This window comes from Engystomops pustulosus, chromosome 11, assembly GCF_040894005.1.
Source record: "Engystomops pustulosus chromosome 11, aEngPut4.maternal, whole genome shotgun sequence".
Lineage (NCBI taxonomy): Eukaryota > Metazoa > Chordata > Amphibia > Anura > Leptodactylidae > Engystomops > Engystomops pustulosus.
Genome location: NC_092421.1, coordinates 13,290,809 through 13,311,887, shown reverse-complemented (window position 1 = coordinate 13,311,887; position 21,079 = coordinate 13,290,809). Strand labels below are relative to the sequence as shown.

The 21,079-nt window shown below is 39.5% G+C and overlaps 1 protein-coding gene across 2 annotated transcripts in view; it reads left to right on the top strand.

Moving 5' to 3' along the window:
• ARID5B (AT-rich interaction domain 5B) overlaps nt 1–21,079 on the top strand; it is a 232,458-nt gene that overhangs the window by 180,258 nt on the left and 31,121 nt on the right. For both annotated transcript variants that reach the window (XM_072131033.1, XM_072131034.1), the window contains 4 exons: nt 2,294–2,406; nt 4,193–4,415; nt 10,069–10,121; nt 14,142–14,239. In XM_072131033.1, the coding sequence (XP_071987134.1) occupies nt 2,294–2,406; nt 4,193–4,415; nt 10,069–10,121; nt 14,142–14,239 (487 nt within the window). The remainder of the gene's footprint in view (nt 1–2,293; nt 2,407–4,192; nt 4,416–10,068; nt 10,122–14,141; nt 14,240–21,079) is intronic.

The following is a 21,079-nucleotide window of genomic DNA, read 5'->3' as shown; positions in this document are numbered from 1 at the left end:
AATCTTTCCTCACCTCCTCCCACTTCCATTTCCATTGTTGACAACTCTGATTTTGTGTGTTTGGTCTATGGGAGCTTCCTTCGTTTAGCTTTGTAATATTAAAAAGCCAGAATAAAATAATTTTTATTGCGTTATACATCTAAATATGTATAAGTGACACCGCACTTGCATGGAGACAGCCTGGTCCCAAATGTTTCGTGTGTGACATGGCTTACATTCTTCCAACTCCTTGTTCTGATTTGTCCATTGGGATTTTGTAATTAAGAATATTTTCCCAGGAATTCTTCATAATATGTTTCTAATTGTTCATTCTTATTTCACAATAACGGATACAAGCTTGAATGGTCACTAGTCCTAAAGTGCAGAATGAGACAATAGAGGGGGAATTACTCTGTTGACAGATTACAGCCCGAAATTGAAATGGTGTCAGACGGTTCTTTTGTTTCCTCAAAATAGTAAAGTATCTTTTGTCTGGCGACTTCTCGGTCGCACTGGACTGTGTACGCCTAATTTCATTATGGCTTCTTTTAGGCCCCCGTGTGACCAAAGTTTGTGGGTTTTTGTCTGTTACACAAACCATGTTACAGAATTCCATTTAAATAAAGTTTATTGTTGATTTTTTTTTTTTTTTAAAGTATCTTTTATTTAAAAATCTTTTCTCAAAACTTGTATTAAATGGAGCAGAACCTTCGTCTGATAGATCACGGGTATACTATTCCATGTGACCACATCAGATAGCAGGGCAGACTTTGATGATGGCTACTTCAACTGGACATGAAAGTTTGAAATCTTTATAACTTTTTGAAAATTGAACATGCACTATTTTTTTTTAACCTTGATTAATGGTGATTTCTTGATTGTTTCCTGGGGTTGTCCATCATGCGTTTATGAGAAGTTCAGAGTTGGATATTATTGTAGAGGGCCCCTCATTGTGGATACAGGCAGTCCCCGGGTTACATACAAGATAGGGTCTGGAGGTTTGTTCTTAAGTTGAATTTGTATGTAAGTCGAAACTGTATATTTTATAATGGAAGTTCTAGACAATTTTTTTTCTTTTGCCCCAGTGACAATTGGAGTTTCAAAATTTTTGGTGTAATTGTACCAAGAATTATCAATAAAGCTTCATTACAGACATCTTACAGCTGATCATTGCAGTCTGGGACTATAGTAAAGCATCCAGGGAGCTTCACCAGAGGTCACAGTGGGCAGAGGGGTCCGTCTGTAACTATGGGTTGTCTGTAAGTCGGGTGTCCTTAAGTAGGGGACCGCCTGTACTAGAATTCTCTCTTTTTGACCTCTAGTTGTTCAAGATGACACAAAAAGGTTAAGGTCTTTATCCAGAATCAACAACACTGTTGTCCGTGGCGTGTGTCTTGTGTTTTACTCATTCATTCAATTAGCTGCAGTACCAGACACATACCAGAGGTGTCACTGTCTCTAAAATGATTTGATCCTGGATCAATCTTTTGATTTAAGGATATCCTACCACCTGATATGACCTCTACAAAGCACCACCAGTGCCGTGTAAAGGTTAAAAAGCTTAACCCCTTGCCATACCTTTATTTATAAGGGGCTCTAGGCTCCATTGGTGTTAATGGAGCCTGGAGCCTCTCAGGGACATTTCCATACAGTCTTTTATCCTGGTGGTAGATGTCCTTTAAGTTTTAAATGCTATTTTCTACACCAAAGTCGGAAGCAGAACCATCAACCATCAAATAAACTATTGGTTTTGTCTGGAAAAACAGACACAATAATGTCCTGGCGTTTGTGATTCTAGCCTTAAAGGACATCTACCACCAGGATAAATGACTGTAAACCAAGCACACTGATGTATAGGTATGTGCTCCCTCTGGCAGGATCTGCTCTTCTTTTTTAACAAAAAAAAAAAGTCTTTAATATTTTATGCAAGTGAGTCTGAAGGGCTCCAGGCTGCATTAACACTTATGGAGCCTGGAGCCCCTTAGGCTCATTTGCATAATTTTAAAAGGCTTTTTTTTGGTAAAAAAAAATGGGTTTATTAAGATAAAAAAGAGCATATCCTACTAGAGGGGGCACACACCAATACGTCAGTGTGCTTGGTTTACAGTCCTTGATCCTGGTGGTAGATGCCCTTTAATATCGTATTTTATACCCCAAGTATCTAGAACATTAGAGAAGTTGGAGTAAAAATTACATGGGCTGAATTTTTTTGGTGCCTTCATAAGCCTTCACTCTATTTTAATAGTTTTTTTTAATTTTTTTTTTTTTTTATTATTATTATGTTCTCTATTAATTGATTTGCATTTCTTTCCAGCCCCAAACTTGAAAGGCCGACCACGCAAAAAGAAGCAATGCCCGCAGCGGAGAGACTCGGTTAACGGAGTGAAAGATGCCTCTAATATTTGTGATGGCAAAACTGTTGCCAAGGTAATCTTTTAAAAGCTCACTTTCATTTCTGCTGCCTCTTGATTGTTTATTGTTCCAGTGTCTCCGATGGAGATGGCTATTTTTAGCACAAAGGAATTTATTTTTTTTCTCCTTTTTCTATAAAACTGCAGCGTTAATTTGACACTGGACTGATTTTGTCTTAAGAATGGAGCCGAAAGTAGGACAGTGTTCTTCGCTTCATGTCATGTAGTGTTAGCTTAATCTTGGTGACATTATAACTTTCTCAAATGTTTTCGCAGTCAAACAGTAAACATGACAGCCTTGTGGGTAAATGTTGGATTTATGTTGTGTGGGGGTTGGGGAGGGCTGTGTGCCCCCCCCCCCCCACCCCCCACCCGTTCTCCAGCATTTAGATGGAAAATAGAAATGTAATATCAACAACATTCGAGATTCTTCTGGTGCTGGCTGTTGTCAAAGATGGATTTTGTTTATGTACATGCTGCTTATTTGTATAGAGATTCTCTGTTGACCAGTGTATTCCTGCGAATGAGTCTTAAAGGGATTTTATCATGAAAAAACGTTTGTTCTAACAGCTTTATTCTGAATAGGACGTACATGAAACGCCGTCCTAAAAACTGTTTATAAAGTTCTGTAGAAGTCAATAGAGAGATGGTTTGTCCACTAATTGGTCCCTGACGATCAGACATTGGGGCAAATTTACTTACCCGGTCCTGTCGCGATCCCCGATTCGGACGGTCGGACGAGGATGAAGTCCGCTGCGATTCATAAAGATCGTGCGCCCGAGTTCCTGCATCCGTCGCTTCCCCGCCGAGGTCCGCTAGAGTTCACCTTCTTCTTCCCGGTGCTTGTAAGTTGCGACACAATTCTAAATGTTAAATCTTGCGCGTTGTCCGAATCCGTCGCGTTGTCCGGCGGCCCGCCCCCCCCGATTTGTGTCGCGTGCAAGCTGGCGCTGATGCGGCAAAATCCAAATTTCCCTGCTAAATGCAGCGCAAAACGGAAATCGTATTGAAATCCTTAGTAAGGACCCTTTGTAAATGAGTCCCATTCTGTACATAATTATTAAATATTCCTTTAAGGTGGATATATACACCTTTAAATGTTGTGGGCACTACTGCAAATTTTCCTTATTATCGTAGGTCCCCAAAGACGGCATGGGGAGCGGCGTTCCTAGAGATTCTAGTATCGTCACAGTATATAGATTAGGATGAAGGCAAAACACCAGGATTATCTGGTTTTACCATCGCAGCCTTAAATTTTTTTTAATTTTTTTTTTTTTTAAAGTCTTTTCCAACAAAAGAAGGAAGATTATGGATGAAAAGGTCTTCTAGCCCTACTTACAAATCTTTTGTAATAAATTTTGAACCCAAATGGCTTCTTTTTGGACATTGACACATTGCCAATGGATGGTGTTAAGTTAATTTGGTCAATTTTCTTTTTTTATCCATCATTTCTCTCATCCATGAAGAGTGGATTTGTTGAGAGTATGGCAGCATGCTTGGTTTACAATCCCTGATCCTGATGGTAGATTTCCTTTTAATGTGTATGAGCACCTTGTGCCTACAGCATTAACCCATCCTAAGAGACATACACACTCAGAAGAGCCATGTATATCACGACTTTACACATTTTAAGACATGCTTTCAGCAGGAGTGTGACCCGCTTTGGCGCTACGTATTTATAAGACTTGACAAGAAACCAAACCAATTGATTGATTAGCAAAGAAACGCTTGTAATTTGAGTTAAAAACTTGTATTTTTGTCTGTGACGTTACAGCTCATGCACTGTGCACAATTCTTTTTAGGTAAAGTGTGAAATTAAGGCAGTGCTGCCAAAAGCCAAGACTGCCAACGGCAACTGCAAGAAGATCTCTGCCGAGGAGAAACCGAATGTGGCTGCAGCCGGAGAAGGATGTAAGAGCGAAGAGTGCAAAGCCGATGAGCAGGCATTTCTGGTAGAACTGTATAAGTATATGAAAGAGAGGAAAACGCCCATCGAGAGGATACCATACCTAGGTTTTAAGCAAAGTAAGTACAAGATTTTTATCAATTTACTTTCTCTTTGTTGTGGTTAATTGATGACATTGCCCATGGTGTTCTTTATGAGGTTCTTATCTCTGTCCATATTTGTCTAAATTTGTACAGTGTTTTTTTCAAAAACCTTACTAGTTTTTACCCAACAAATTTTTATCCAATGCAACATTAAGTTTAAACGGTCATGGTTTTTTGCATTACATTGCGAGACACAATTATAAGATTCCACAGAAATACACATTATATTTTACAGATCTTTGGACATTTTTGGCAAAGGACCTTTTAAGATATTGGTGGTCATTTACTAAGGGCCCGAAACACGTTTTTCTAATGGGTTACCTGAATTTTACCGTTTTGCGACGCTTTTCTCTGAATTGCCCCGGGTTATTGGCGCACGTGATTGGATTGTGGCGTATCGGCGCCGGCATGCACGCAACGGAAATGGGTGGGGCGTGGCCGTAAAAAAACCCGACGGATTCTGAAAAAACGCTGTATTTAAAAAAAAAAAAAAAAAAAAAAAAGTGTCACTTGACACGCACTTACCTGCACCCAGGATAGCTTGGTGAACTCCAGTGAACTCCGACAGACTTCAGCGCAGCAGCGACACCTAGTGGACATCGGGCGCACTACCTTAGTGAATCGCCGGAAGACCCGAATCCTCCGCAGAGAACGTGCCCCTGGATCTTGAATGGACCGGGTAGGTAAATCGGGACAGATTTACCTACCCGGTCCATTCAAGATCCAGGGGCACTGGACTGAACTGATGCGGAGTCCAGTTTTGCATTGGTGTAAGCAACGTGTCAGTTTGTATTCATGGAAAAGACGTACCGTACTTTGAAGTATAACAAAATTACCATCACCAATATAATAGAATGCAAGGCCCCGATACCATTGTGTTCTGTAATTTTATTACTTTATGTTTATGTCTGTGAGGTGTCATTATCTATACAAGTCTATATTATTCAGTTCCATTAAAGGGTCCGGCTCTTCTTTGGCATTACGGGAACGTTTTAATTAGAAGCTCTTCATCTAGCATGCCATAGAATTTCTGATAGTGTTCAGCCTCATAAAACTAGATTTCTTAATGCTTATTAAAGTGCGTTTTTTTGTATTCTCTGACAAATGTATGCATTCACAAAGTCATTCAAGGTGGGGTTATCCCTTGAGGAAAACAGTCTATGCCTTAAAGGAAATTTACCATCAGGATCCAGAATTGTAAACCAGGCACACCGACATACTGGTGTGTGCCCCCTCTGACAGGATCTGCTCTTCTTTTAGCTTCTTATGTCCTCCTTGTTACAAAAAAAGAACCCCACAAGCTTATTTACAAAGTTTTATTTTTTGTAAAAACCAGGACACAAGTAACTGAAAAGAGAGTAGATCATGTCAAAGGGGGTACACACCAGTATGTCAGTGTGCTTGGTTTACACTGGATTCATAGTGGTTTGTCTGTTGGTTTACAATCCTTCATCCTGGTGGTACATGTCCATGGTACATATGGAAGCCAGATAATGGGGTTTAAGATCTAAAACATCTATATATAGCGTTTTCTATAGGTTTTACTCTATATTTTCATGTAATATGTTTATTGAATCCTACCCAGACTTATAGACAGACCCTGTGAGTGCTGCCAATTTCTAGATATGGGTGTGGGGGAGCAGGACTCTTAGACTAGAGTCCTGCCTCCTTCTGAAATCAACTTTTTAAATGATGCAAATGAGCTTGAAGGGTTGCGGGTGTTTTTTTACCAGAGCCTTTCCATGCAGATTCATAGGCTGTTACACAGTGCAAGAGCACTTTCCCTTACCACTGTGTGCTGAAACTTCCTCTACTGCAGTGAGATTACATAAGGCAGATGGTAGGAGAAAGTGCTGAGGGGGAAACAATGTAACAGCCTGTGAAGCTGCAACACAGGGTTCTTTTAAGATCCCCAGGAACTCTTCAGGCTCATTAGTAAAATTCTAAAAGTTGATTTTATAAGGAAGGAGGCCATTGATGACAAATAGAAGATGATTACCACAATCACTGTGTTTCTGAATGTATGAGTAGATGCCCCCTGTTTATTAGATTTTTAGCAGATTTTGATGGTAGATTCTTGGTTGTTTCCAGATTTTACAGAATTAATAAAATAGGATGGTTCAGTAAATTCGGTAAAGTTGTAGTCCATACTTCTATATTACTGTAGTTAGAGTGGGAATGTAGTCAAGCAATGTCCACCCAATGTTGGAGGTAAAACTGAAGGTCTCACGTAAGTCTTATAGCATCATTGTACCTTATTGGCGGGTAAACAATGAAAGGCCAAAAAGTTAGTGGCTGACGCGGTAATGTCTACTTCTCCAGTCATCTATGTGAATTGAAGGAAATCAGTCAAAGCAATACTGTAGTCCTCCAGCTCTAAGAACTATTGTTCTTTCCCTAAATTTCCAATAAGTACTTGGAGATATTTCCGTCCTTCATTGAAACCATGTGTTACTTTATGAGGAATGTCACCCCTCGCATGTTTTACATAACAATTTACATACCTAATTGGCTCTGATTGCTGCCGAGCTCTGGCAGCCATGATAAACTCCAATAACTGCAGATGATTACAATGTTTGTCTCTAAGCTGGCTGCATAAGATAGAAGAGCAATGAATGTTCTCCGAACAGCTTTGTTACATTATGCATCGCAGTAGATTAAATCAAGACCCAAGCAAATCTGTTAATGGATTTGGAAAACATTGGAAGGTTCAGCCAGGCTTTCGGAATTGTTTGTGTTGAAGGGGTTGCGTCGTCTAACTTTAATTTCTTCAACTTCCCATAAACAAGAGAGTATTAAACAAATAGGGCTTAAGTCCCGCGCTATGAAGCTGCTTTTAATTTGATGGGGTTTTTTTATCAAGTGGCAAGCAAGAAAGCCAGGCCAGCAGCGTGCACTTAGGAAATGGATAAGGGCCCGTAATTGTAATTGGACTGCAAGAACTGTTCTCGGCTCCTTCAGCCAGGCATGGCTCGGGACCGTTGTATTAGGAAGAAGCAAATATGACGTTCTTTTCTGGAGAAGTTTTAATCAAGTGTCCATCATGAGTTGGATTCCTAAAGAATGATCTCATGATTATTTGCTAAATCTGTTTCTAATACAGGAAAAGCAGCCATTATGTGTGTGTATATTACATGCGCCTACAGCTCCGGATCCGCAGTCCGATCGATCCATGGCCAGTTTGGTAGCACTTCCAACCATGGTGTCACTGGGCCTTCAGTTGTAGTCAAAATTGTCCTTATGAGCGGACTTGAACCAGAAGTTTGGGTTCAACATTTGTGCTCACCCACGCCAGTAACACTTTTCGATTGGTGCTGGAACCGAACACAGATGTTAACCCTTAAAAATGTCACGGACAAAAGATGCAATTTTCCTTATTATCGTTGGTCCCCAAAGACGTCACGGTGAGCAGCTATCCTAGTGGAAATGGTGGCTTCACAGGGATTTAAAGGGTTAACAAAGTCATAGGGAAGTCATCAGAAAGTTTATCTTACGACCAAGTTTGACACATGGGGGCAGATTTACTTACCCGGTCCGTTCGCGATCCAGCGGCACGTTCTCTGCGGTGGATTTGGGTCCGGCCGGGATTTATAAAGGCAGTTCCTCCGACGTCCACCAGGTGGCGCTGCTGTGCTGAAGTTCCCTGAAATGCACCGAAGTTCACGATCCTATCCTGGATGAAGGTGAGTGCAAGCTCTGCGACACAATTTCCTTTTTTAAATGCGGCGGCTTTTCCGAATCCGTTGGGTTTTCGTTCGGCCACGTCCCCCCGATTTCCTTCGCGTGCATACCGGTGCCGATGCGCCACAATCCGATCGCGTGCGCCAAAATCCCGGGGCAATTCAGGTACAATCGGCGCAAATCGGAAATATTCGGGTAACACGTCGGGAAAACGCGAATCGGGCCCTTAGTAAATGACCCCCATGGAATTAAGCAATCTAGACAATGACAACTGCATTTCTCATCTATCATAACCAGTCTTGTTTCAGATATTGATCATCCCCTCTTCTATAATTTGAGGGTTTTGTTCCTCTGTAAAACTAGCAGTCAGTCATTGACCACCGTGGTCCATTGTGATGTCAACACATTGGGCAATAGTTGGCTAACACAGGGAAGGACTTACTGTATGTGTCAGGGACCAACAAAGTTAAAGGGGTTGTCCACTTTCAGCAAATAATTGAGATTGTTTGTAATGACAAGTTGTCAATGTACTCACAGTTTTCTAGATCTCTGTTTGCTGTTATTCAACAGGAAGTTTCATTGTGTTCATTAAAAAACTGGCCCCTGGTCATGTGATGTCACACAGGTGCATGACTAATTATAACACACAGCTCTCTATCATAAAGCTCTGTGTGACATTACATGACTAGTTTTTATTGTCAGGAAGTAAACAATGAAGTTTCCTGCAGAATGACAGCAAGCCGAGATCTAGCAAACCGTGCGGAAAGTGTATTGGAAAATTGTAGAACTTATATCATTATCAATGATTTGCTGAAATTGGGCGAACCCTTTTAAGTTGGTGAACCACATACCTCAACACATCTATAGAGGTTGTCAAACCCAAGTATAAGGATACTTTATAATACAGGCAGTCACCGGATTACGTACAAGATAGGTTGTGCAGGTTTGTTCTTAAGTAGAATTTGTATGCAAGTCGGAACTGTATATTTTATTATTGTAATGCAGGCCAAAATTTTTTTTTGGTCTCTGTGACAATTGGATTTTAAAAATGTTGGGTTGTCATAAGAACCAGGAGTAACAATAAAGCTTTATTACAGACGCCTGTGATAACCGTTATAGCTGATCATTGTAGCCTAAGGATAAAGTACACGAAATTACCAACATCCCGCGGTCCGTTTGTAACTAGGGGTCGTTTGTAAGTCAGGTGTTCTTAAGTAGGGGACCGCTTGTAGTTGCAAATGACAGTAGTGGCATAGAACTATCATGGATACAGTACCAGTAAACATTCTAAGTATGTTTTGTATGTAATCAACTCAAACGACTGAGCAAAATTATTTCTCTTTTTTGCAGAAGATGGTAACTTTATTATATACCGTAGAAATTTAAACTTTTTAAAAAAATGTAAAGCGTTGCAGTATTCTGGAAATATGCTAGTAATGAGATTGCTACAGCCGCACTTCCTCTATTTTCTGTCTAATCTCTTAGTGTGCAAACAGGATTTTCTACTTTTGTTGAGGACAGGATGTGCGCTTTGTATTCTGGTGTCAATTTTTTGTTGTTGATTTTTTTTTTTCTTCCTATATTTTTATGAATTCATCACCAAGCAATTGGTCTGATTTTTGATTTTGTGTACTTTCAGTAAATAGTAATGTTTTCCTTTCAGCTCAGACTAAACATTTTCGTTCTCTTAATTCTCGAGTCGTGTTGCCCGTATATCATGACCTATAAACAACAAGCTCTAAGCCTTTCCATGTGCAGTTTTCATTAATTTTTCACTGCTTGTGCCGAGAGAAATACAGTTATTCTCTCCACGATTGTGAAATATATCTGCATCTCTTTGTTTGCTCAGTTTTGGCCTGAGATTGTTTTGTTATCTTTTAATATGTACTTGTTTGAAGTGTTCTGGTTAATGCAATGCTTATCTAAATACCTATTGTCCTTCTAACAGTTAACCTTTGGACTATGTTTCAAGCTGCTCAAAAACTGGGAGGATATGAAACGGTAAGTGTGTTGAATATTTTATTGTTCTTCTCATCGCCTCCATATTACCATATATAGTGTTTTATAAATGTCCATATACTCGTGTATGAAACCGGTCTAGAGATTTTTTTTTTTTTAATGATTTTTATGATTTTTTTTTTTTTTTTATGAAACCGGTCTACAAGTCGCAACAATTCAGGACCATACAGAATCCACATAAATGTCACTTAAAGTTTAAACCCTCCACCCCAGGAAGCAGAAAAAAATTCCAGTAGATCAGTAGGGTTCCAATTGGTTGTCCGCTTTCAGTAAATAATTGATATTGTTTGTGTATTAAGTATTTTTTTTAAAAAAAAATTGCAACACACTTTCTGTAGACCGCTGCTTGCTATCATTAAACAGGAAGCTACATTGTTTACTTCCTGTGTCTAAAAACCGGTCAATGGTCATGTGATGTTACACAGGTGCACTGAGAGTGAATCCAAGCTGTAATGAGCCATGCATCTTGGTGACATCACATGACTATGGACCGGTTTTTAGCCACAGGAATTAAACCATGAAGATTTTAGAAACACATCATTTTCCATCACACAAACCGAGGACTTCTTCTTTAACAAATGCACCCTATCCCTTTAATATTAGAAATTTACCATGAAAGAGGAGCATCTGATGCACGTTTTCCATAATCCGGAGTTCAGGAGCTTTCTGATTTCCCTATAATGATAGCCCTAGACATTTCACTTTCATCGCAAGGAGTCATAATGGGGACTTCTCCCACTGTCCAAGGGCTTCCTCACTCTTTTATCACAGGAGCTCATGATGTCATATTCGTGCTACCTTCACTAATGCAGCAGGGAGCCATTGTAGGACTACCTATGGTCCTCCCTCTCCTCCGATAAAATACATACAGTGAGCAGCCTATTGCTCATTGATGTATGTAGCGTCCAACGACAGATACAAGGTGAGCAGTGCACAGCTTGGTCATGACAGTAGGACCTCTGTGCGGTTTCTCTGCCACGACAGTGGCCGATGGTTGTCCCATCCAACGTAGAGCTCAGTTCATTTGTGGCTCCGACGACTAGATTTGGTCCAGGCTTGGAAAAGACGCTACCATTAGGAATGATTATTAAACCAAAAACTAGCCTAGTAACCAAAATACATTGTACGGTAACTCCATATTTTTAACATTCTTAAATACAGATCTTATTGTCCATTTTCAGTAACTATATTGCACAAATGGACTTTCCTGCTGGGGTGACTCAGACTTTTGCCAATGAACACCTTTTCAAAATAACCTATGAGGTCCTGAGATTGCGCTAGCAGAATGAATTGCGAAATGTAACGTTTTTTCTCTGTTTAACAAAATTTGGAGTAAAAGCTTGAATAAACAATATTTCAGAATAGCAATTCGCATAGGGGGTCTATTGAAATAGCCTTGGAGAGGCGCCTGATTAATTCCAGCTTTAGAAGTATTGTAAACTTGTCGTGAAAAAAATGTACAAGTGGAAAACACATGTAACTCTTCCCCCCGTCAAGGAAATTAGTTGGGTCTGTAATTTTTTCCCATGTTAAGAAAGAGCTTATTATTGTATAAGCAGCCAAGATTGTATAAAAAGAAAACTTCGCTTGGCAAAATACCTGACATCTGCTCATGTCTAATAATGTGGAATGTATTTAAAAGCTTTAAAACATCATCGGCGTCGGCCATTAAGAAATTGTTTTTTTTGCACTTATGTGCTTTAAATTGTAGTGTAAAATAGCTTAATGGGTAAAATGCCACAAGCGGATAAACAGGAAGTTATCAGTTATCCTGAAAATTCTCTCCGCTCTTTTTTATTAACTAATGCTATCTGACATCAGAGCTCTATATTTAGCTCACAAATACATTTTGATGGTCACGCACTGAACATTATGTTCTTTGAACCAAGAAAACATTAGATAAAGCAGAAAAGATTAAGATCGGTTTTTTTTTCTCGTTTTTTTTCTTTCTTTCTTTGTCCCCCCCCCCGATGTAAACCGTTCAGCTATAACACACACTCACAGATAACAAGTCCAGTAGAGAAATGTAAGATGTCATCACTAATTGTTTCCAGATTCTGCTCTGATTAAACGGAACCCATTGCTGTTTTAATTGTGAGATACTCCAATCATAGCTATACGTTTCCTTCTTTAATGTCACATACGTGTAAACATAAGATATAGGCTTTGGGAAGTTGACAGTTCTAGGACATGAGGTAATGTGTTATGCAGCAGGATATAAGATCTGCAAATAAACCCTTAAAACACTAGAACGCAAAATCAAGCACTTGCAAGCTATTTTTGGCATCTCTGTTTTTTTTGTGATAGACTTGTACAAGTAGGTGGTACCCGAGGCATTTAAAGGGAGAAAAAAATGAGAGCTTATTGCTATATCAATACTTTACCGATCTAATCTTACATATGTTTTCTGACCCTTATTTGTATCCTATTAAGATGTAAGATGTATAGCTAGATAGCTTCAAATCTCCATATTCAAGTATTAGGTGCTAATGAAGATTGCTATTGAGGCTTTTAGGCTAACTGTAAACGGTAAGCTTGTGTCTCACAAGACTTTTTTTTAGAGTCGCTGCCTCTGACTCCCAAGGGTCCTGAGTTCTCCTCCCAGTTGATATAGATTATAAAAATAATTTCATTTTGAAAATTTATAAGCATCTCGGTAACAAAGTTAAGGCATCCCCTGACACAGAATGGAGCATTTCCTTGGAAATTAACTTCTTTTCTAGGGGACAAAAAAATTTGATATTATACCAGAAAACTATATTATATGGCAAAATTGATGACTAAAGATAACTTTTTTTTTTTTTTGTCAGACAATCCCTTCAATTTTTTTTAAAGGATTTCCCGGGATTTACAAAAAGCCACCCAAGGCGTGATCAATGGCTTGTCCAGGCTTAATAAAAAATGCTGTAGCCTGCAATTGTTCAAGCCTGGCAGGTATTTTTGACAAGTGTGGCAAACAATAAACCTTGAAAAACACAGTGTATTAGATGTCTGTGTACTTTATAGTCTTGGGCCCAGGTATGGCGCCAGCACTGGGCATACCCGGACAAGTGCCGGGGCCCAGAGCTGCTGGGGGAAGGGGTCCACATAAGGTTGTACATAAGAAATCCATGTGGTTGAGGGGTGCTTTATCTAACAAATCCATAGGGTGTGATTGGCTTTAAATAAAATACCCATGAGGAGTATATCAAATAACCATGATGGGGCTATTTGGTATGATAAACTAGGGAATATTTTAGGGAACAGGAGACTGTTTCAGTTTCAGAATTTTTAGTGCCGCTACATTGTTTACTGCAAAGAGGCCTACAGAGGCTCTGTCGCCCAGGGGTCTACTGATATCTGGAGCCGACCCAAAAAATGATTGAATTGTTGGCCCCACTGTTCATGTTTGTAGTGATACCAGTTAAGTATGTTACTTTTTTTCGCCCTAAGAGTCTTAATTTGCCCCTAACTTATGCTATGCATTTTTAGTCATTAACCTCAATACAAGTTGTACAGATGAACACATTTAGAGCACATTTGAAAAAAAAATAAATAAATAATTACCATGAACAGAGCCTTGTACACACTCATTAATATTATATTAAGACAAGAGCCTGAAGAGGACGTGCGTTGTGCAGGCAGGAACAGGTTAAGGGCTGATATTTACCTTTGGCATTTCACAACTGCTGCTGAAATGCTAAATTTATTTTTCCTGTTGCTGTTCTGGAATAAGTGTAAATCAGGTTCTTTGTCTTGAAAACATATGAGAGTGAAGATGTAGTCGAGTGTAATAAACCCCCTCTGTGGCTTACAGAAACTAGGGCAGGGTAATAACTCTTCCACCAATAATTTGTTTGAAGAGTCTTGACTCTATGGATCATACGGCGCTCGGCTACACAAAATGTTCTTGTAGATAATTTTACAATGTTGTTTCTTGTCTAATGTAAAATGCGCAGTCTGCAGGCCGTAATATAGAAAGCATTAATATTAAAAATAAATCCGCCTCTCGCTTTTGTACAGATAACAGCTCGGAGGCAATGGAAACATATTTACGATGAATTGGGTGGAAATCCAGGAAGTACTAGTGCAGCCACCTGTACTCGGAGGCATTATGAAAGGTAAGCATTGTGTTATTACTTAAGATCCTGATGTTTATACAGTATATGAAATGTGACAGTAAGTCGTTCTAGAAGTGCAAATATTAACATCCAGTCATCTGGGGATAAGATGGCTTCATAAATGTATTGTGTAATGTTACAGTCTTAGTAAGGACCTGTACTACTTATGGATGAGTTCCTACTTTACAACAATTCTACGTTGAGGCAAAAAATTTTTACCCAAAGTTCACCCTTTGGTAAAGAATTTGGTCCCAGGGAAAAATTATGAACATATTTATGGACAAATCAAAATTTACATTTTTGGTCACTGGGTTACGAAGCAGACTCTGCACCAAACATAAGTGGGATCTTTATGGATATTTAACAATCTCCCGGTAGTGGCGAATTAAGTTTTGGGATGTATGAGCATGAAGGCTTGGGACAACTGTAAGGATCTGACCACAATGCTTAGGAATTGTACATCCAAAGTTCAAAATGGAGGATGTTTCAAATACAGTATTCATCTGATCGAGGCAATCAATGTAGGCCTGTACAACAACAATGTCTCTATATCCTGTCTGTGTTACTGCAAAATAAAGAAGTGTGGAACTGGTGAATACCACCCTATCTCATATTCGGTTACAAACATAGGTCACTGTATCATATAGATCCATATGTGGCCCATAGGTGGTATCATGTGTTCTTTCAGCTTTATGGATGTAGATCAACCTGGTAGAGGCTTTAAGCAAAATATTATTTTGTCCTTCCCCGGTTAATGGTGCATAAGAATTCATGCAACATATATGTCGGAAACGTTCCCAGTATGAGTTAACTACCAATGCTTTTGGTTTTATGCTACGGTAACCCTATAGCAAGCATACTAATAATTCATGGTCAACCTACCATGTTTTTGGCCATCAAAGACAGCCCTGAACACCATGCAAGATCCAAAGACCATCATTCCTTGCCCGATACGACCAACCATTTGCAGTGAAGTGTTGGTACATCACTCTCTATTATGGCAACTTCTTCTAGATCTTTTTTTGTGACTATAATTTAGGACAGTGGTGGCGAACCTATGGCACGTGTGCCAGAGGCGGCACTCAGAGCTCTTTCTGTGGGCACCCCGGCCATCGCCCCAGCACATCAAAGAATCTTCCTGCAGTTCCAAGCAACTTCAAAGATGCTGCTTCCAGTCATATTTTACAGTGATACTTACTTCACTACTTGGGCCTGTAGGAAGAGAGAGAATGAGAAGACAGGGCCAAATTATATTTGGAGGACCTTCTGCTGGCCCCACGATTCTCTGAGTACAGAGGGACACTGGAAAGAAGCTAAAATGATGCAAATTTTCCATCTTGTCCTCAGGAGGCCAATGTGATTTGAAAGTTGTTGAAGAGCAGGGAGCAATAATTGGTTGGCACTTCAGGATAAATAAGGGGGGTTTGGGGTTGCAGTTTGGGCACTTGGCCGCTAAAAAGTTCGCCATCACTGATTTAGGATAAAGGTCGATATTTATACAGGCAGTCCCCGGGTTACGTACAAGATAGGGTCTGTAGGTTTGTTCTTAAGTTGAATTTGTATGTAAGTCGAAATTGTATATGTTATAATTGTAGCTCCAGACAAATTTTTTTTTTTTGCCCAAGTGACAATTGGAGTTTCAAAATTTTTTGATGTAATAGGACCGAGGATTATCAATAAAGCTTTAGTACAGACACTTTTAAGCTAATTATTGCAATCTGGGACTATAGTAAAGCATCCAGTGAGCTTCACCAGAGGTCACCGTGGGCAGAGGGGTCCGTCTGTAACTATGAGTCGTCTGTAAGTCGGGTGTCCTTAAGTAGGGGACCATCTGTATCTTGTATATTTTATATTGTTTCTTAATTTGTATAAATTGTATATCAGGAAAATAATGTAGGTGGCATTTTGCATCCTTATGCCTGTGTAGATAATGTTTTGGATTTATCAGAAACGTCTTGATTAGTATATATTTTATTTGTGCTGGAACGGCAAATGTTTTGTTTCTGGATTGAACCCCTTTGTCTTTAGACATAAGATATTTGGCCTTTGTTCCTATGAGGTATTTAATGTGCATTTTTAATGCACAATAACTATTACATTTAATTACACACAGACCTTAAAGGGTAATATTTCAGGATGTGAAAGAAGAAATATAATGTAATGCAGGTACCTCGGGTACTGGAGGGATCCAGTTTCACAGTTTGAATGCGGCTCTAAAATTCATTGCAAATGTCAGGTCCCTTGATCACGTATCTTCTGTTTTTACACATTGAGCACATGGGTTGTACTTCTACTCTTTAAAAAAAAAAAAAGTCATAAAGTTTCTTTGTGTTTTTTGAGTATTTATCTCAATTTCTCTTTATGGGGGAGAAAAAAATCGAAACCAAATGGTTTAATTGCCTGGAATGGGTCTGCCGAGATGAAATAATTTCCTTAAATATGTAAGCGATTCGTCCAGCTTTATGTAATAAAATTACCCACTTTGTAATTAATTGTACTGAAAAAAAAACCCTGTAAGCTCGTTGTCTTTCATTTCCTAAATCTCCGATGATCCTGTAAAGTACATTACAGGGACTGTAGGACGGTGCCACGATGTAAACAGTCTGCAGCTCCTATCAGACATTTTAGTCAATCGACGATTTCTAAATGAAAATATAATTGCTTCGAACGGGGTCATTAAAAGTAAATTAATGCCTGACCACATCCTCAGGAATAATAAGCATGCGACTTCAAAAACCCTTTAAAACTTAAAAATTTAAACAGATATCCATTTCGCCTTGACTGAAAGCAGCTGGAACATTTGGGAATGTAATAAAGACACAAGACGCGTAGTTATAGTGTGAGATGGGACAATGTGGCAGAGGGGAAGCAAGTAGGTTAAACAAGTATTTATGTCCAGTGGGTTGGAAATGAGATGCTATATGAAGACGTTATGTAGGCGCATATGTTTATATCATATGGAGACAAGTACAATAGACGGGACATGATCTGCGCTTTTTATGTGTTTAAGTGTTAATTTAAGTATGTTTATTAACATACCGTATTTTGCGGACTATAAGGCGCACGAAAAATGCTTTGATTTTCTCCGAAAATCAAAGGTGCGCCTTATAAATGAAACGTACTTACAGACAAGAGCTGCCTTGAACTGTGCACAGGTCTGCCACCTGCTGGTCATTCATCCTTATAATCAGGTGCACCTTATAATCCGATGCACCTTATATATGAACCTAGACGTTTTAGCAGGCATTTATTGATGGTGCGCCTTATACTCCGGTACGCCTTATAGTCCGAAAAATACTGTACTTTAGACACCATACCCAACAGCCAGACCAGAGCACATGTTGTAACAGTTGTCCATTTGTACCTATTAAAGGGGTTGGCCACTAATACAAAACTTTACTGGGAACTTGGGAACTCCTGTGATGTCCCGTGTCCTACTGCCTTCCATCCATGTCCTTGATACACTTCTCTGACCACTGCTATAGGAGTGGCTATGATAAAAGGGGTGTGTAGACAGTAATGATTGTGCACCCCCCCCCCCCCCCACACTCCCTCCATCCATCGGAAGGAAGAAGCACATGGGACTTTACTGGGGTAAGTACAAGACCTCAATATAATATTGTACTTATACTGTAAGGTTTTGTAACAGTAGGCAGCCCCTTTAAAGATTATAGGTCAATGTCCATCCCTTTAAAAGGCCTTGATGTGATTCAACCCAGAGGCTTCCTTATAGGGAGGGAAAAAAAACATGGATAATGTATAGATTTTCCTTTCATCAGTTCAGAGTAAGTGAAAGGCCTTTGATGTAGATCTAGGGGGTCTAGATCTACATCATGGCTGCTTTACTTTATGGAGGAATTACATACTGAATGGATACATAACTATATCTTCTGTGTTATCTGAATTGCAACATTCAACGAGTCTAAAAACTGCAATTGCGGATTCTAGGTTATGTCTTAGTGCGTTTAATAAAATGAAAGCAATTATTGTGATGCATCAGTAGGTGACCCTTTACGGATTGTACTCGCCCCTGCTTTCTCTATATATCCCTTGTCTAATGGTAAATAGATCAGTATATGCCAATGGTTTCTTTATATTATTCCCTTTTAGTCCATTTGTACCAATTGTGCTATATTATGTATTGTAAGAGTTCGGATTGCTGTATATTGATGTGGTTTATGGATCTGTAGGTGATAATTAAGGGTACTGTATATTCCCTGTCGGTGCCTATATATAATGGCCGTACATGGTACTGATGGTATGTGACGACCCCAGCATCATACAGCACCAGGAGACTCGCAGACTGTGAGAGATGTGTTAATTGTAATTGCTCCTTAATTCAGTGGGTTACACAGATACTTCACCATCTGTAATTATAGCATTTGCTTTGTTATAGGTTTGGTATACAACCTCATATTTTCATCAGAACAATCTGCCATGTGGGTTTTAACACCTTTAAAAAGATATGCCTCTGCAGTTTTTTTTTTTTTTTTTGCAAACTTGTGGCGGATGGGTTGATGTAAATGACATTTTTCTATGAACGAGTCATTTCTACCCTGTGTGAGTGTTGCGGAGGAGATGTCAATTTAGTGCTTCACTGCCAGTAGGTATTGCAATTTGTATAGGCTTCTGTATCCTGCTGCGAGACTGAACGTTTCTTGTCTATGAGATATTAAATCGCCAATGCAACATGGTGATTTATAGTTGCTATTACATTTTCTTTTGTTTAGCACGGTTCAAAAAGGTGTTTTAAGACAGTTTTTAGTTGGTTTTTTTTTGTATTGTATATTAGTTTACAAAAAAAGCCGCAATTTATCTTGTAAGTGGCCCCATATCACGTTTGTGGGCCACGTGTATACAAGGCACATGTCACCGCGATAATAGTTTTGCTTGGTTCTTAAGCAAAAAATATAAATGGGGCCATATTTGAGTTTTTCGTTTTGGAGACTGCTGAAGGATATTAATAGCCCTTGTTCTATCCCAGAGCTGCATTCACAATTCTGCTGATCACAATTACAAATACGCCTAAAGGTTTTGACTTTCTAACTGAGCGACTGCAACACAGATCTTACCAAATTCTAACTCAGATAGTTTCTCAGTGTATGTACAGTGATTATATCTTCCAGAACCTACATATATTGGGGCTCATTTACGAAGGGTCCGAACGCAGCACTTTCGTCGGGTTTCCCGAATATTGCCGAATTGCCCCGGGTTTTTGGTGCACGCGATTGGATTGTGTCGCATCGCCGCCGCCTTTCACGTGACAGAAATCGGGGGCGTGGCCGTCGGACAACCCGAACCAGCGGAATGAAATAAAGAAATTGTGTCGCAAGATCAGCCCTTACATGCATCGGGACAAAGAAGGTGAACTCCGGTGGACCTCGGCGCAGCAGCGACACCTGCTGGATATCGGGCGCACGACCTTAGTGAATCCCGGCAGACCCGAATCAGCGTCGGACAACGCGCCGCGGGATCGTGACTGGACCGGGTAAGTAAATGTGCCCCATTGAGCGCCGGGAGATTTCTGCTCCGAAGCCTGCAGAATTGTGAATTCAGCTCTAGAAGATAAAATATGTTAGAATTTACAGTTACCATCAGTAACGCCTTACATTTCCCTTACACAGATGTTTAACATTTTAAGCGAATTGCGAAATGTTGTTTCAAAGGTTCACAGATGCTTCATAGAAACTTCTAAGCTTGTCCTGGAAGTGAGAAATGCTGTAAAATTCCTATGTGTTTATACGTAAAGTGAATTCTCAAGCACAAAGATGATGACTAAATAGATCTCTCATTTACTGGGTTACACATGGTCTACAATAAAGTGTTTATACTGTAAGGGTTAAGTAAATGAAGATTAATGAAACCAAACAATTAATGGATTTTACGTGTTAGGTTAAAAACAAGCAAAAAAGAGCAGCACAGTATACAAACACTCCAAGCCCTGGACCATGACGAGGTGTTAGGTTAGATAGGTAGTCACAGAGATCAATACAAGTGTATTGTAGTTAGCAGAAGAAACCCCTCTAGATTTTGGGAAGGGAACATAGTAAATGTTAAAACAAAAAGTTATCAAACCATTTGCATGGTAAAATCATCATAGAATGAACATGATGCCTGTAAATTCTATGTTTTGAGGGCAATGAGACAGAATTACTTATTTTAGACAATGTAATCTAATACTGGATATGGTAAAGAAGCACCACAAGAAAAATATGATGCATTTATGTCTATATTGATTCCCAGCTCTTGACTTGCTTGATGCTGATATGTTGCACTAAACCTTGATGGTTGTTATATTTTAAGTTTCAATTTTTTTTTGGCCACAAATTGAGACACAATCCTGGTGCATTAAAGAAGAATATCAATCCATTCATAATTTGTCATTTCTATAATGATATTTTTCAGGGTTTGTAGTTTTTCGTTTTTGAATATTGACGACTTGTCCAGCCATCTGAAAGGGAACTGTTCTGCAATATTCTCGATATGACCACTGCGTAGCCTTGGCTTTATGCTTTGTTCACTTTGAGTACACATTTTGTTCTAAGAGGCTCCTGAGAACATCTGATCAGTAGGGATGATGGGCGTCAACGCTACTCAATTTTGGGCTTCATGCACACGAATATTGTGCTACGTTCGCTCCAGTAACTGTGCGCAGCATACATTTGGGCCAGGACCTGGGCATAGCATTTGTTTAGCTGGAGAGCAGCACTCGCCCCTCCCATCAAAACAGAGAAGAGCGCCTGGTGATCTCTTCCAAAACAGGGAAATGAAAACCAACTCCTAAGTAGGGGTGCACACCTGGTTGCCACTTGTCAAATTGCCAAATGCACCAAAGGGGGG